At 40.2% G+C, this 16692-nt stretch overlaps 1 protein-coding gene across 2 annotated transcripts in view; it reads left to right on the plus strand.

The window, feature by feature from the left end:
- The window catches only part of SNX9 (sorting nexin 9), a 93794-nt gene that overhangs the window by 48397 nt on the left and 28705 nt on the right, over positions 1-16692 (plus strand). Inside the window, exons 5-10 of one of the 2 annotated variants that reach the window (XM_074948685.1) lie at positions 1343-1426; positions 5867-6041; positions 8714-8867; positions 13393-13477; positions 15217-15342; positions 15744-15861. In XM_074948685.1, coding sequence (XP_074804786.1) covers positions 1343-1426; positions 5867-6041; positions 8714-8867; positions 13393-13477; positions 15217-15342; positions 15744-15861 — 742 coding nt within the window. The remainder of the gene's footprint in view (positions 1-1342; positions 1427-5866; positions 6042-8713; positions 8868-13392; positions 13478-15216; positions 15343-15743; positions 15862-16692) is intronic. The other variant, XM_074948686.1, reaches the window with a different exon arrangement.

Below are 16692 nucleotides of genomic sequence, written 5' to 3' on the forward strand. Positions count from 1 at the left end.
TTTTAAACTTTTGATAGTGTATATTTCATGGTATGCACTTCAGAAAATAATACAGTGCCCTTGATCCTACACATTGCTCAGTGTAAGAATCTGTCCATGTGGAGCTACTGCAGGATTAGGGCCTAAAGCATTAATTCACACACTTCACAACACAGTTAATCCCTCCCCCCTTTGAAAATATTGCATATGTGCAGTATGGCAGAGTGAAGAGTCCTACAGCAATGTTAATCCATATTTATTGCCCACATGTAGTAGTTTCTGTTAAACAGTTAGTTACCATGAAATGTTCCTTTTGATTGAATGTCACCACGAAATAGACAGGTTGTCCAGTGTGGAAGAGTTAACACAATTATAGGGACTGTATCTTGTGAAGTGTACTAATTTTTGCTACCTTAGCTTCTCAAGCTTAACTTTGCATAAATGTGAGTGTATAAAGACGTCATACATACAATATAGTCTAATAAGGCGCATATTATAATTACCAATAATGTAGCATTAAGGGTTGAAATAGTAGTTGTTCAAAAGTCAGAAAATTCCAAAGAGAACCTTAACTTTGCCTCTTCACATATGCATTAAGTGAGTTATTACATGATCACACAACTAAATAAATAGAAATTCATGAAATATTTCTTTAGAAAATGAATGATTCCACCCTGACATACAAAAGATGCTCTTTTCTCAGAGTTCTCTTTAACGTGGTCCAGGTTGGTGTATCTGACCTCTGAGAGCAGAACCACCAATGATACTTTGGCATATACATTGAAGTTCTAGAAAGCAAAGTGTCAGCTCTCAGCAGAGTGTGAGATAGGCATGGGTTCTTTGGCTCTTCACCAGATCTTTCATTGTGGCTTTCCACTGTAAACACTGCTGTCTTTCAATTCCCCTTTACAAAATGGTTGCACAACTCTAAGCTCCATTTGCAGATTTGTTAGAATGGAACAAATACAAAGCAGTCTTAAGACTGGAAACTTAACTGGACTTCTTCCTAAAACAACGAATATTCAGCAGCTTATGCTGATTGCATGCTTTTGTTGTTGTGGGGTTTTACCCTTGCCTTTTCGTTTTCTGTAACATGCCATTGTGATCTGGAACTTTGCCAGGTATATAAAGAATGCTTAGAACCTGGCAGCCATGATAGTCACACTAGCCTTGTATAAAAGTGTTTTGCCTTGCATGCCATGCATGTTTGTGATGCTGTGAGGTTTGTGGCATGCATGAGTTGCACTGATCTGCCTCACTGCAGAAATGAGTTTGCTGCATTGTATTGAAAACTGATATGCAGTCTCTTCTTCCCTCCTGCTTTTGTTTTTCTTGTTCACTGAGCAGCACTTCTTATTTTAAGGTGGACTCTTTGGCACCTGTTGCTCAGACTGGTAATCTGGAAAACTTTAGCCAGTCACCACCTTCAACTCATCCTACAAGACAGGTAAAAACCAAAACCACCTCCACCCCCAATCCTTTATTACCATGTAAAAATACTTGATCCCTTCCCTCCCCCCGGCCCCCGCAATTTTTATTTTCATCTTCACCATTACATGAATCTGTATAACTCCACGGACAAGGAAGTGGGAGCAGAACAGAAGGAATTCTGTCCTGCACTGGACTAGCTCAGTTCCCATCCTATCCGTCCTTTTCCTGCTCATGCTGGAAGCAAGCATACTCTGCCACTTCTGTCTATCTTCCCAGAAGACTTTCCATCAAATAAATAAAGGAAGGAAGCTCTCAAGAGGGAACCTGTAGCCTGGGACAAGGGCTCAGAATCTCAGTAGCCAGTCCCATTCCCTCACAGGAGTCAACTCAGCTTTTTCCTCCTGCGTTCTCACCTCTTTCTAGCCCTCTGAGTGTGTCACTTTTCAGATCTACCTGAGCTTGTCTCTGCTCCTCATCCTCATCCTTTTTAGTAGGCCACTCTATTTTTCTTTCCTCACTGTTTTGCATCAGAGGTTAGATTTCCTGTGCCATCCACTCACTGGGTTCTTTACTCTCCCTTCTGTCAGTCTTCCCACTACTGAGCTGATCACTGTCAATCAGCTGAGCAGTGTACAAGCAAATGAGTATTGCGCAAGCAGTTCTTTCCTAGGTGCTGCATACATAAAATCTCTTGGTGGCTGGTTTTCCCAAATTATTGGTCCCAGTATATGCACTCCCTTTTTAGTCAGCATCTCAGATGCTCCATTGTGCCTGGACTGTGTGTCCATCCCTGCCTATGCATGTACCAAATAACCAAAGATGCAAGAACAAATTCAGATTCCACAAATTACAGATGATTTCCCTTAATTTGAATGAGAGCAACAATGTTTCAAATTAGGGCCGAACAGGAACAGGAGGACCCCCGTAACCTAGCAGTTTCCCCAAGACAATTCTTCTCAGATCAATTGTGTCTGTGGGTTTGAAAGTCCTCATTGGCCATGTCATAAATATAAAAGGAAGGGTAAACACCTTTAAATCCCTCCTGGCCAGAGGAAAAACCCTTTCACCTGTAAAGGGTTAAGAAGCTAAGACAACGTCGCTGTCACCTGACCAAAATGACCAATGAGGAGACAAGATACTTTCAAAGCTGGGGGGGGGGACAAAGGGTTCTCTCTCTCTGTCTGTGTTGTCTTTTGCCGGACCAGAGTAGGAATGCAGGTCAGAACTGTAAAAAGTCAGTAAGCAATCTAGTTAGATATGCGTTAGATTCTGTTTTGTTTAAATGGCTGATAAAATAAGTTGTGCTGAATGGAATGTATATTCCTGTTTTTGTGTCTTTTTGTAACTTAAGGTTTTGCCTAGAGGGATTCTCTATGTTTTGAATCTGATTACCCTGTAAGGTATTTACCATCCTGATTTTTACAGAGGTGATTCTTTTACTTTTTCTCCTATTAAAATTCTTCTTTTAAGAACCTGATTGCTTTTTCATTGTTCTTAAGATCCAAGGGTTTGGGTCTGTGTTCACCTATGCAAATTGGCGAGGCTTTTTATCAAGCCTTCCCCAGGATAGGGGGTGTAGGGCTTGGGGGGATTTTGGGGGCAAAGACGTTTCCAAGTGGGCTCTTTCCCTGTTATATTTATTTGTTAGATGCTTAGTGTGGCAGCAATAAAGTCCAGGGGCAAAAGGTAAAATAGTTTGTACCTTGGGGAAGTTTTAACCTAAGCTGGTAAAAATAAGCTTAGGGGGTTTTTCATGCAGGTCCCCACATCTGTATCCTAGAGTTCAGAGTGGGGAAGGAACCTTGACAGGCGAGAAAACGCTTATAACCTCAGAAGAGCCCCAGATCCAGCTCTCTGCATGATGCTGGCCTGGCATGGAGGCAAATAGATTTCACTTTTTCTGGCTCAAAAGCCTTCCATCGCAAGTATCTAGTCCTCCTAAGAGGCACATTTTCCCCCCAGATAAATTCTTAGCTGGTTACCTTGTATGCAGATTGATCCCCATTGATTTGAGGTCTGGTTTCATCATCCAACATTTGCAGAAATTTTATTTAAATGTGTGTGCCTCTCTCTGTAAAGTAGGTACTTACATGGCCCCCATCCTCGGAGGTTCTGAGAACCTCCCAAGTGTTGCAATGGTTCCCTAGTGTAGACGGGGTGTGTGTATGTGAAGAAATTTTTAGGGAAAGCTAAAGCCAATAACTGAGTTCTACATTCTGTCCTGAAAGTGGTGAGGTCCATGGTCATTCTTGGCTTTTGTGGGAATGAGTTCCACAGTCTAGGTCCAATTCCTTTCAATCTCCTGCACTTGTAAGCCTCCCTGTGTTGATAGACTGTTTCTTTGTTCTGGTGGATGTTAGGTGTTCTGGGAGGTGCTGGTTGAGGGGAAGAGGTGATATCCTAGGTACTATAACTATTCACAGTTCTCATGGAGGTTTGAATATCAAAGCAGAGCTCTTTAACTAGACTATGTGCATTAATTGATGGAGCCAGTGCAGAGCTCAGAGCACTGGGTTGAGGTGTTCACAGCCATCTGTGCTGCTAAGTAGACTGGCTACTGCATTTTGTGCCAGCTGGAGCTTTAGGGTGTGTGGCTTTGCTCATATGTATGAGTTGCAGTTAATGGAGTTGGCATGTCATGAATGTGTGGATCACCACCATCGCCAGCTCTGTGTTGGATAGGATGGGGTGCAATCTTGAAAGTGAGCAGTTTTATTAACATGGCTATTTTGGCATCCAGTAACATTGAGCAGTCTAAAAGGACTCCATGGCTGCAGGCTGAATTTCCTCCATGCATGAGATTTGAGGATTAAAACTTAGAAAAGTAATTATTTTAATCAATTTTCTGTTCAGCTGTAACTACACAAATCTTTTTTCCCCTATCAAAGACCCAGATAAGCACATATCATTGAAATAGTCATGGATGAACATAGACTTAAAACTGCCAAAAGAAGATGGGGGGAGGATATATTTCCCATGTTATACCATCAGTCATTTTCAGTTATCCCTCCTTAATGGTCCAGTATGGCTGCACTTGGAGGAGAATTTAAACAATTAACATCCCCATACATATGCATTCATCCCATCCTCAGACAGGCTGTGATTCCCCCCCACACCCTACCAATGCAGCTATTGGAGTCATCATTTGAAATCTCAGATGAAAAAGTACCAAGCTAACTAGTGAAGTTGTGATGAATGAGAGCCTCATACAAGTTTTAAAAATCTTTCCAGAATCCCTATCCAAACTGGCCTGCACATAAATCCTCAGGATTAGATGTCTGAAAAGTTTCAAATTCTAAAGTTCAGCTGTTCTGATATATATTTGTGGACAAAAAGTAGTCTTTTGTATTCTTTCCATGCTTGAGATAAAATATTTCAACCTCTCATAACTCAAACAGTGAAGCAGATTTTGCTCAGACCTTTGCACAAGAAGAAACTTACTTTTAAGCTGTGACCAAGCATGGAAGACTTCAGCTGGGAAAAAAAAGGGGTCGGGTGGGGAGAGAAAAGTGTGTATGAGTGTTTGAATATAAAGTTATGATCATGTGAAAAACTCTGCAGTAGGGGTGGGTGGCCAGGAAGAAGTTGACAGTGTTTTGTAATGGAGATCTTAATGAAATCTTACACCATTTGCTATGGTAGAATGCTGTAGGTAGTTAGTATTGTAGTGTGATAGAAATTCATTGCTCGGGATTGCCCAGTTGGGATGCTACTATGTGACAGAAGTGTTGCATTCACTGCTTTGCAGAGTTTATGCAAAATGCACGGATCTCCAGACTAATTCTGAATTGTCTTGTTTTTCTCTTTGTCAGAAAATAAACATGACTGTCAGGTTGTTTTTTGCCCTTTAAATGTAATATCTCTGGTAGAGTGCTCTTCTTTGCACACAAATAAACATTTACCTATTTTATTAAAGTACAAAACGCAGAGGAAAATTTGTATTGTTCAGCTTTTAAATATTTGATCATTGGTTTAGCGAAATAAAGGTAGCAAACACCCATACAGGAGTTGATGGAATAAAACTTCACATAAAAATGTCAAGACTTGGATTTTTCTTTGATCTGCACATACTTTCAGGGCAACTGCAGATAACTGCTGTGGATAAAAGTGCTTTAGAAAATTGTTAGAACCGATAATTTATTGACTTAGCTTTAAGTGATTAAAGCAATACTGTTTTCAGTGATGTCCCAATGTCACTATCAGTGGAAAGTTAATCATAATCCATCCAGATATTTATACGGTCCTCAGACCTGTAGTATATGAGCATTTGAGATTTGCCTGGGTTGGGTTATGAAGTCATTGCCAAGTGCTGAACACAGAAAACTTGTAGTCCTTTTTTTTTTTTTAATTTAAGGAATTTTGCTCTCTCCAGTGATGGTGAAGATTTAGGATACATTTCCCCTTGTGTTTCTTCAGCAGCTTTTTAAAATTATTTTTCTTTATTTATATGTTGTAGGTCAACAATGCCCATGACCCCTGGTCAAACTGGAAATCTGGAAATGTGGACAATGCGAATTCTGGTGATGGCTGGGCAACCAAACCTGAAAGTGCAGCGGGGCAGAAAAATACCACTTCAAACAACTGGGAGGGAGCAGCACAATTTGGGCACCCACAGGCCTATCAAGGCCCAGGTCAGCTAAAAGCTCCCATGAATGATTTGTTCAGTCTCTAAATAATCTGGACCAGAATGTTGGTATAAATGAGGATCACCTGTACAGTAGTGTCCCTTTTCTATACCATGAAAAGTTTATAAACATAGCAAACCGTTCACATGGTAGGACAGGGTAGGCACATTACTCAATGATGAGGGAAAGACAATTGCAGAAAATGTTGCAATGACCAAAGTGTTAAATACCGTTTTTTTCTGTTTCCACCAGAAAGGTTAGCAGTGATGGGACCACTAACATAACAACATAACATAGCAGATGCATGGAGTGAAAAATTTTCACTCCGTGCATCTGAAGAAGTGGGGTTTTTTTACCCATGAAAGCTCATGCCCAAATAAATGTTAGTCTTTATGGTGCCACTGGACTCCTCGTTGTTTTTGCGGATACAGACTAACATGGCTACCCATCTAATACTCACTAACATAATGAACATCAGTGTAAATGAGGTAGGGTCTGAGGCTAAAATAGGGAAAGAACAAGTTAGTTAGGTGTCTTTAAGTTGGCAGAGTCTGATGAAATACATCCTAGAATACTTAAGGAACTGGCTGAAGAGATTTCTGAGTCATTAGTGATTATATTGAGAACTCGTGGAGGGCAGGAGAGATCCCGGAGAACTGGAAAAGGGGAAAATATAGTACCCATCTATAAAATGGGAATAAGGACAACACAGGGAATTATAGACCAGTCATCTTAATTTCGGTACCTGGAAAGATAATGGAGCAAATAAAACAATCCATTTGTAAGCACCTAGAAGAAGATAAGGTGATAGATAACACATCAACGTGGATTTGTCCAGAACAAATCACGTCAAACCAACCTAATATCATTCTTTGACAGGGTAAAAAGCCTTGTGAATGGGGGGAAGCAGTAGATATGACGTATCTTGACCATAGTAAGGGTTTTGGTACTCTCTCACATGACCACCTCATAAGGAAACTGGTAAATGTAGCCTAGAGGAACATTCTCTAAGGTGGGTGCACAACTGGTTGGAAAACTTTACTCCGAGAGTAGTCGTCAGTGGTTCACAGTTCAGCTGGAAGGGCATATGGGGGGAGGCGGATCTCCGCAGGGATCTGTCCTGGGTTCAGTTCTATTAAATTTCTTCATACATTATTTGGATAATGGCATGGAGAGTACACTTAAAGTTTGTGGACGATACCAAGTTGGGAGGGGTTGCAAGTGCTTTGGAGGATAGGATTAAAATTCAAAATGATCATTCAAAATGATCTGGACAAACTGGAGAAATGGTCTGAAATAGGATGAAATTCAATAAGGACAAAAGCACAGTACTACATGTAAGAAGGAATAATCAGTATCACATATACAAAATGGGAAATGACTGTCTAGGAAGGAGGACTGGAGAAAAAGATCTGGGGGTTATAGTGGATCACAAACTAAATAGGAGGAGTCAATGTAATACTGTTGCAAAAAAAAGTGACCATCATTCTGGGATGTATTAGCAGGAGTGTTGTAAGCAAGACCCAAGAAGTCATTCTTCCACTCTACTCAACCCTAAGGTCTCAACTGGAGTACTGTGTCCAGTTGTGGGCACCACAGTTTTGGAATGATGTGGACAAATGGGAGAATCTCTAGAGGAGAGCAGCAAAAACGAGTAAATGTCTAGAAAGCATGAACTACAAGAAAAGATTGAAAAAATGAGTGTGTGTAGTCTGGAGAAGAGAGGACTGAGGGGGGAATGTGATAAGTCTTCAAGTATGTAAAAGGTTGTTATAAAGAGAAGGATGATAACATGTTCTCTTTGCCCACTGAGGATAGGACAAGAAGCAATGAGGCTTCAGTTGCAGCAAGGGAGATTTAGGTTAGACATTAGGAAGAACTTCTTAACTGCATGGTAGTTAAGCACTGGAACAAATTACTAAGGGAGGTTGTGGAATAGCTGTAATTGGAGGTTGTTAAGAACAGGTTAGACAAACACCTGTCAGGTATGGTCTAGAATAGATAATACTTAGTCCTGCCTTAGTGCAAGGGACTGGCTAAGATGACGTATCAAGGTCCCTTCCAGTCCTATGATTCTAATTCTATGGAGAAAAGTGGTGGACTCCTAAAATACTTCCTATAAAATGGCAATGATCTACATCAGTGCACCCTTTCAGAACTGCATGAAAAATTAGCAGGTGAGAGCCATGAGTGTTAAGAACAGAGTCTTAGACATGTTGTTCAGCTCACATAGCTGGAACTTTGTGGGCAACATAAAACTTTAAATCTGTGTGTTCCTGTTTCTGCCAAGGCATGGCCAGTAATATAAGCCCTCTATTTTAAAGCATTGCAGCCAGTATTTCAAATAACTTTCTAGTCTTTTTAACACTGGAAGTCTGTGTGAAGAGAGAGATTTATATTTGGGACATATTAACTGGGAAAGTGTCAAGTGCCCAATTAAAGAAAATATTGGTGCATTAAGGCAATCTATTTAATAGATTTGTACTGTTTTATTTGGATGTCTAGGTTTTGGGGATACATTTTAAATGAGGAGCCAAAAAACATTGGGCTGAATTAGTTCTTTGTTTTTTCGTTGGAATATTGTGGGGCGGGGGGCGGGCGGGGGAGAGCAGTCTTTGGCTCAGCAAAGTTAGTAATACCTTTTTTCCTCTCTCTTTACCCTTCTCCTGCTCCTTCAGCGGCTGCTGACGACGACGATTGGGATGATGACTGGGATGACCCAAAATCAACGGCACCATCTTACCTTGGCTATAAGGAGAGTGAGTCTTCTGAGGCAGGGGGCCCACAGCGTGGAAATACTCGTGCAGCTGCCATGAAATTACCACTTAACAAGTAATGATCAACAAACTGGGAAAAACAATGTTAGAGATTAAAAGAAATTAAATATTGGGGCAGAGTTAAAATTGTAAAAGTTTATTTGAATAGGAATTCTCCTCTCTCCCCCCCGCACATGATTCATTTTGTCCTTCCACTTAAATGTGCAGTGTAAGGGGTTGATGTGGAGATGTCACAAATTTAGCATTATCATTTCACAGCAGGAGCATGTAGAGGAAGATAGAGGCTACCTGACAACACATGACATAGGCATGTGTCTCTGGTGTGTTGTTTGTAGCCAATTAACTCATGAGTTTCCAGGATACTTACTGCCTTTCTAAACTTAAGGTCTAGTCTATCCCTAAAACTTTGGTTGACCTAACTCTGTCGTTCAGGGGTGTGACCCCTGAGGGACATAGATAAGCTGGGTTGACAGAAGAATTCTTCCATCAACTAAGCTACTGCTCTTGAGGGGATGAATTTACCACAGTGATGGAAATACCCTTTGCATCACTGTAGCAAGTGTCTGCACTACAAATGCTACAATGGTGTAGCTGCAGTGTCACAGCTGTGTCAGTATAGTGCTTGTAATGTAGACATACCCTACGTCTTTTAATTTAGTGGCACTTAGTTGTGTGTTTAGTGATCTTGGCAGGTGAGGTCTCTTATCCACGGAACAGGATTGACTGTGCATTGTGCTCCAGAGTGTCGTCTTATTGTACTCCAACTCTGATCTGAAAAGACTACCTCCAGGGATAGAGGTAGTACAGTCTTTGCAACTGCTGTGACAACTGCCAACTCAACAAGGGTTCCAGCTGTGGCGATATTGCAGAACTGGTTCATTAGGAACCAGAGTGAAACTAGAAACTCATTCTATGCTGTCTGCTGCATGGCCATCAGTTGTTGCTGATATAGGGGCCAGCTTTAACAACCTAGACCTGAAAGGCTCTATTACCCCATAATCTTCTGAGCCTTGCAATCCCCCTCTATTAGTTTTTTCTGTTTAAGATGTGAAATCAAGTACAATCAATTACACTGTACAACTCTCTGAACTTGTTTTCAAGAGCACAGAATTCCCTTCCCCGCCTTCTTTTGAAAGATCTTTTCCCCTCCCCATCCATGCTTAACAGAAACTATTGGGGTTCAGCCCTGCAGCCTTCAATAGAGTGAGCCAGATTTTGTTCCCAGTTATGCCAAATTGGCACTAGTTTAACTCCAGTGGAGTCAATGGAATATATCAGTAATTGGTGCAACTCTATTGACTCCAGTGGAGATGTGCCAAATTGATACCAGAATAACTGGGAGCAGAATTTAGCCTGGCATCGTGTCATAATTTAATAACCCCTTTCAGCTGTGCCATGGCCTTTGTGGTTTAAATGTGGGAGGAAAAAGAAAATCTAGTCTAAGTTTGCACAGATCTCAATTTTTTAAACAGTCTTTAAATATCTTAATTTTAAAACTTTTGAAAGATATTAACACATTACAGGTTTTAAAGTCTAAGGATGTGTCAACACTGCAACGTAAGCCAAGGGTTAGAACCCCTGTTGGTTCCTGGGACCCTGGGCCTAGGGTGACCAGATGTCCCAATTTTTATAGGGACATTCCCCATATTCAGGGCTTTTTCTTATATAGGCACTTATTACCCCCCCGCCCCATCCCAATTTTTCACACTTGCTATCTAGTCACCCTAGGATCAGCATGATTTGTATGTAGACTGAAGGGGGGTTAGGCTTGAGCCTGAGTTCGAACCTTGGGATTTCATTACAGTGTAGACACCCTACATGGTGCTGGGGAAGAGGCAAAAAAGACACTTGTAGAATTGTGGCCGCTTAGCTTTCAGTTATCACTCCTGTTAATGTAGAAATGGATGTTGCATTATCCTTTAACCTATTTTCTGTGTCACAAGGGATTTTTTTTAACTTATTAGTTTAAAACATTTTATTTTGTTCTCAGTATCCTGATGTCATTTCCTTGGGAACAGCGGCAACAACAAAGCTCTTATAACTCTTGTGTAATGCAGAGGCTTGAGTGCGTTGTTGTTTTAATAAAAAAAACTCTGTCTCCTGATCCTCAAAGAAGAAATACTAAATTTTAAAAATGTAGGAACATATTCAAACTAATTATTACTTAATAGCTTTTTAATACCCATTGATGTACATGGAAAAAGACTCTCCAGTCCAAACTTGTGTGGTTCTGCTGCATTGCTCTGCAAGTCAGTACTTTAACTAGTCTGAAGCCTGATTGATTTTTTTTTTTAATGTTTGTTTTTAAGCTTTCCAAAGATCTTTCATGATGTAATTAACAAAAAAAAAAAAAAGGTCCAGGGAAAATGCAAAATGCTTGAATAGTAAATATTTTTAAATGTAAATTAATAGTATGTTTTAATGTTCTCATCCCTTTGAACGGTCTTTTTTTAATACAAAGTTACTCATCATTTCCATATCTCTGTTTGGGTCTATGCTATCATGCGTATTTGAGAGTCATTCACTTTAGCAATGAGCACTGCACATCTGTGATACTCTCCTTTTTTAATTTGGTTTTGAATCTAAATAAGACTAGCTTCCTTTAACTTTAGGCTAATAACCAAAACTTTATAAGGCAGTTTGACCAAATGGCAGCATCATTCTCTAATAGAAAAAGAATAATTGTCTCTTGCTAGCTCTTGATTTTCTTTACATGTTCATAATAGATAAGTTAGAATAGAGAGTTTTTTACGGTGTTTTTTTAAGTAATGTAAGTGCAGTGTCTGGCTTTCAGACACAGTTCCTTCACTTGTCACTTCATTCTTTTTGGACTTAGATTTGGTCACGTTTTTCTTTATTATATTTATCCATTATTCCTTATAGCTATAACCAGAATGGTTATTTAAAGTAAATCAGATTGAGCATAAGACTTCTGCAATCAATGACAAAGGTCCCAATCTGGCAAACACAAAATTAACGTTCCTCATATGAGAAGTCCCATTGATTTCAGTGAGCCTGCTCATGTGCATAAAGCTATGCACATGTATAAACATTGGTAGGATTGGGGCCTTTGTCACTGTACTGCAAGAGGGATAGTTTGTTGAATAACTGTTTTGATTCTTTGGATTTGTACCTTTTTGAAAATACTGAGCTTAAATCTACAACCCTTCATGTGAATAATCCTTGCTCAAGCAAGTAGTTTTACTGACTTTAATGAATGAATACTTGCATGAATGTGTGTTGGAGAATCAGGCCTGTTGTTACAGGAAGTCTAATTTTATTTACCTTACCCATTTAAAGATAGTCCACATTTTAAAACAGGATGAAATCTCACCTAAGATCAAATAGAATATTACCCCCGGAATAATAAATAGGTATAAGTGGATAAGCTTCTATCACTGGTTTTGAGTAGCTGTTACGTAGTTACAGTTGAATGTCAGTGGAATAGAAAACGGACGCAGGATAATGGCCCCTGCTATGTAGCTAGTAGTACAAGCCCTGCATTTTTGGGAAACTAATGACTAGGTAATGCAGACACAATGGCTTTTCAAAGCAGGAGGTACTTTGGTCCTGTCCTGTGACAGCGTTCTTTTACAATGATAAAAGAAAAGGAGTACTTGTGGCACCTTAGAGACTAACCAATTTATTTGAGCATAAGGATGCACCCGATGAAGTGAGCTGTAGCTCACGAAAGCTTATGCTCAAATAAATTGGTTAGTCTCTAAGGTGCCACAAGTCCTCCTTTTCTTTTTGCGGATTACAGACTAACACGGCTGCTACTCTGTAACCTTTCACAATGATGTTATTTCACTGTTGTATACTACAACTTATTTAAAAATCCAGCATCACCACCAACAAAACCCCCTATTTTAGGGGCACTGCAAACTAATTTAATTTAAATCACACTTCATCCGTGTTGTTGCTCCATGCAAACAGCAGCTGCTTAGCAGCACTTCAAGGGACTAACTGTTTTTGGTCCAGTCATTTTATTGAAAAGACTGAGGAAATTGGATTCCCCTGGTTAGTTTTTGGTAAATGTAAACTTTGATTTGAGGGCACAATAGCTTCACTTATTAATTCTGGTTAGTGGATAAAACATGAGTGTCACACTTATGTCATGTCCAGAACTACTAGATAAAATTATAACGTTGTTCATAGTAAATCGTTATTACTGTTTATCAGATGAAACTGATGTGAATTCAAATCATTTTAGCTGATGAGTGATGATGTAATAGAATGGCAGTTGCTGCTAATTATTCCACTGTCATACTTATTCTGATTGGCTTTGAGTACCAGACCTATTGTGCAGTTCAGCCAATCGGAAACCAGCTTAGTATCCTGTACTTTCATGAATAAAGATGATTACTCAATAGCTGAAGCTTTACTGGGTTTTTTTCCAGTGAATAATTAGCCATCAGAGCAATCTGTGATTAGCACAGATTTCACTTAGTGTAATTAGGCTATCACCTCTCCTTAGCCCATCAGGAATAATGAGTTTTTAAAAACATGGCAGGAAATTGTGAACCTGTCAAAGAAGGGATTATGAAAAAGAAATTCAGTCACTTTATTTCTTTGATTAGATTCCCTGGATTTGCAAAACCTGGAATGGAACAGTATCTGTTGGCAAAGCAGCTAGTAAAACCCAAAGAGAAAATTTCCATAATTGTAAGTTTTTTGTTTTTTTTTTTTTTTTCCCTCATCCGAATTATTTTTAAGACATGTTGAGGCTAAAAGAGGGACTGCTGAGGGACACTAATATAAGTAAAAGCTTAGAACCTAATGCCTCGTGTACTGCAGACACTGTTTTTTATGTATATTATTTTATTTGGGGAGACTGTGCAGTTAGGGCGTGATCCTGCCAAGTGTTGAGAATCTCCAGTGCCACCCACCTGCCTCAACCGGTGGGAAACTTGATGGGGCCATTGGTGATTGGGACAGCCCCAGCTAAATGGGGAGAAGAGCACCCACTAATAGGATGCAGAGGTTGTCCCTTCCCCTCCAGAGTATCTAGCCATTCATTGGCCATCTGAAGGGAGGAAGGATGCTGACTGGTTCCTCACCCTCCCCTTTCATTAATTTAAACCCTAGCCTGCTCCATGTGGAGCCTCTTCTTGCTCTGTTCCTGCAGCCCATCCTCTGACCCCTTACTGATAGCTTTGGAGATGTGTTTTGAGGATACTGCGGGTCTGACTGATCACCTGTTCTGGGATCAGGAAGGAATTTTTTCTCCCCAAAGAGACCAAAATCGTATATGCCTTGGGAGTTTTTCGCCTTCCGCACAGCATTGTGGAGGGACAACTAGGTTAATTAGGAATAGGATTTGTTAATTCGTGGTAGTACTTGGTAGGCATTTTAGTTTACTGCAATTTACACCTAGTTTCCAGGGCAGTTAAAAGGTTAAATAAAAGGAACAGTTCCCAGAAGTAAAAGACGTGGGATTTTGCTGATGGGCCTTGTACAGATGGGAGGGGGGAGACATTGTGGGCTGAGGTCCTCCCCCCTTTTAATATCCTCTGTCCCCATGCCGATGTGAGGGGTGGGGGTAGGCTGAGGAGAGTCTACCCTGGTGAGAATTAGGGTATTTTTTCACTACCTGCTGGATCGGAGGGCGGGGATCGATTTATTGCATCCAGACTAGATGCAATAAAATCGATACCCAAGCGCTCTCCCGTCGACTCCTGTACTCCAGCGCCGCGAGAGACGCAGGTAGAGTCGACAGGGGAGCGGCAGCAGTCGACTCACCGTGGTGAAGATACCATGGTGAGTCGATCTAATATGTCGACTTCAGCTACGTTATTCACGTAACTTAGATCGTTCTCTCCCCCCCCCCCCCCGGTAATGCTGATTACAATGTATTCTGCTTGGTTGTGCAATATGTAAATGGGTCTAACATATAGGTAACATAAAGCCCAGTCTGCAAACCCTCACTCGTGCAACTATTGCCATCAAATACAGTGGGAATACTTACATAATGGTTTAGAAGATCAAAAGACCAGCAAATTACTCAGTGGAGAGAGTTGGGAGTTTCTGGTGAAAAGTCATCAAGGGCAACATCTTCCAGTTGTAGCCTTTGTTCATAATCAGCTATTCTAATACAGGTACATTGTTTGCTACAAGAAAAACACCTTATGCTATTCAAAATTTTAAACAATATTTCTAAAAGCCATTTCAGTTACATTATGTACCTCTGATTAGATTTATAAATGAGAGGTAGTGGACTCTGCATGAGTCTAAGGGCCATGCTTCAAATAGCCCTGAATGCCTCCTGCAAGCTGCTGAGCACCCTCAAATATCAGTATAGTCCCTGGATGCTTAGAATGTCCAACACACGTTTTAATTGCTTTCTTGTTAAGGATGGTCTGTTTTTACATTTATAAAATTAATATTTTTGAAACTATTTGCAGGTTGGAGATTATGGTCCTATGTGGGTTTATCCTACCTCTACGTTTGACTGTGTGGTGGCAGATCCCAAAAAAGGTTCCAAAATGTATGGCTTGAAGAGCTACATTGAATATCAGCTAACATGTACTGTAAGTGTGTGTGTGACACCAGACTTCCATTCTGTGTGTAAAGTTGAGAAGATGGGGAGTGCGGGGGGAGGGGGAGCTATGACAGTAAATAATAGCAGATAGTTTAAGGAAAAGTTACTTTTTCCCAGTTGGTAACTGTGCTATGGGTTTTAGCCCACGAAAGCTTATGCCCAAATAAATTTGTTAGTCTCTAAGGTGCCACAAGGACTCCTCATTGTTTTTGCTGATACAGACTAACATGGTGACCCCTCTGAAACCTGTATTTAAATAGTAACTATTCTGAGACTTTGTGCTAAAGCTTTACTTGAGCTAGTTAGTCACATTAACCATTTGTTGTGACTTTACTTCAGTTTTTTAAAAGATCCATCAAAAGTCAGAATTTTTTTTTGCCTGTTCCACAGAACACTAATCGATCTGTCAACCACAGATATAAACACTTTGATTGGTTATATGAGCGTCTCCTGGTTAAATTTGGATTTGCCATTCCAATCCCGTCTCTTCCTGACAAGCAAGTCACAGGTAAATATTCCAGCTGTGAACTCAAAGAAAAAAATCTCACCTGATAGTGACCTTCTCCTTATTTCTCAATGGTTTTGAAAAGTGTTCAGAATAATTCTTCTTTTGGTCATGGTGGCTTGATGATAGTCTAACTCATGGCATATGTCAAGATCTGTTCAAAACTCAGATTTGATCCTTTTGCCACTGGCTGGACAACTAAGCACTACGGAGGGAGTGTACTCAGTCTTGGTAGTGGAGAAGATCTCATCGTTCTGAAACAACCCCGTGGACAGTTTTGGGAGTGCCATGATTCAGAGAGACCATTATCATGACACAGGGGCCTTTCAGTTGGAAAGAGAAAAATAATAAAAGTGAAAATTGGTGCGGGGGAGAAGCAGGACCCTCAGACAGAGGGTATACCGTTGCTTTTCTGTTCATAAGTAAAATGTTACATATGGGGTTTTTAATAGTTTAATTTCACACTTGCCAAAAAAGGTCACGTGAAAAGTGTTTTCTATGTATTTAACCCTCTGCCCTGATTAGTGCTATTAAACAATAACGGCTTGACACAAACCCTTTTGAAATCAATGGGAGCCTTAATTTCAATGGATATTGGATTGGACCCTCAGTGGTCTCAGCAGCTCAGTCGTCATAGTCATGTGTAATCTCAGAATCTGTGCCTTTTGGTAGAATTCTGTGGCACATTAACCAGGAATGTATTTGTTAACAAGTGCAGTGAATTGTGCATTTAGTGGAAAGTGGAGACCTATGGTGGAAGAAAACGTGTAATTTCTGTTTATATTTAATTAATGCTGCTGTTTCCTCTTTTTTCTGGTGAGACTCTTACGCAGT

Source organism: Natator depressus, chromosome 3 (assembly GCF_965152275.1).
Source record: "Natator depressus isolate rNatDep1 chromosome 3, rNatDep2.hap1, whole genome shotgun sequence".
In the NCBI taxonomy this organism is placed as follows: domain Eukaryota; kingdom Metazoa; phylum Chordata; order Testudines; family Cheloniidae; genus Natator; species Natator depressus.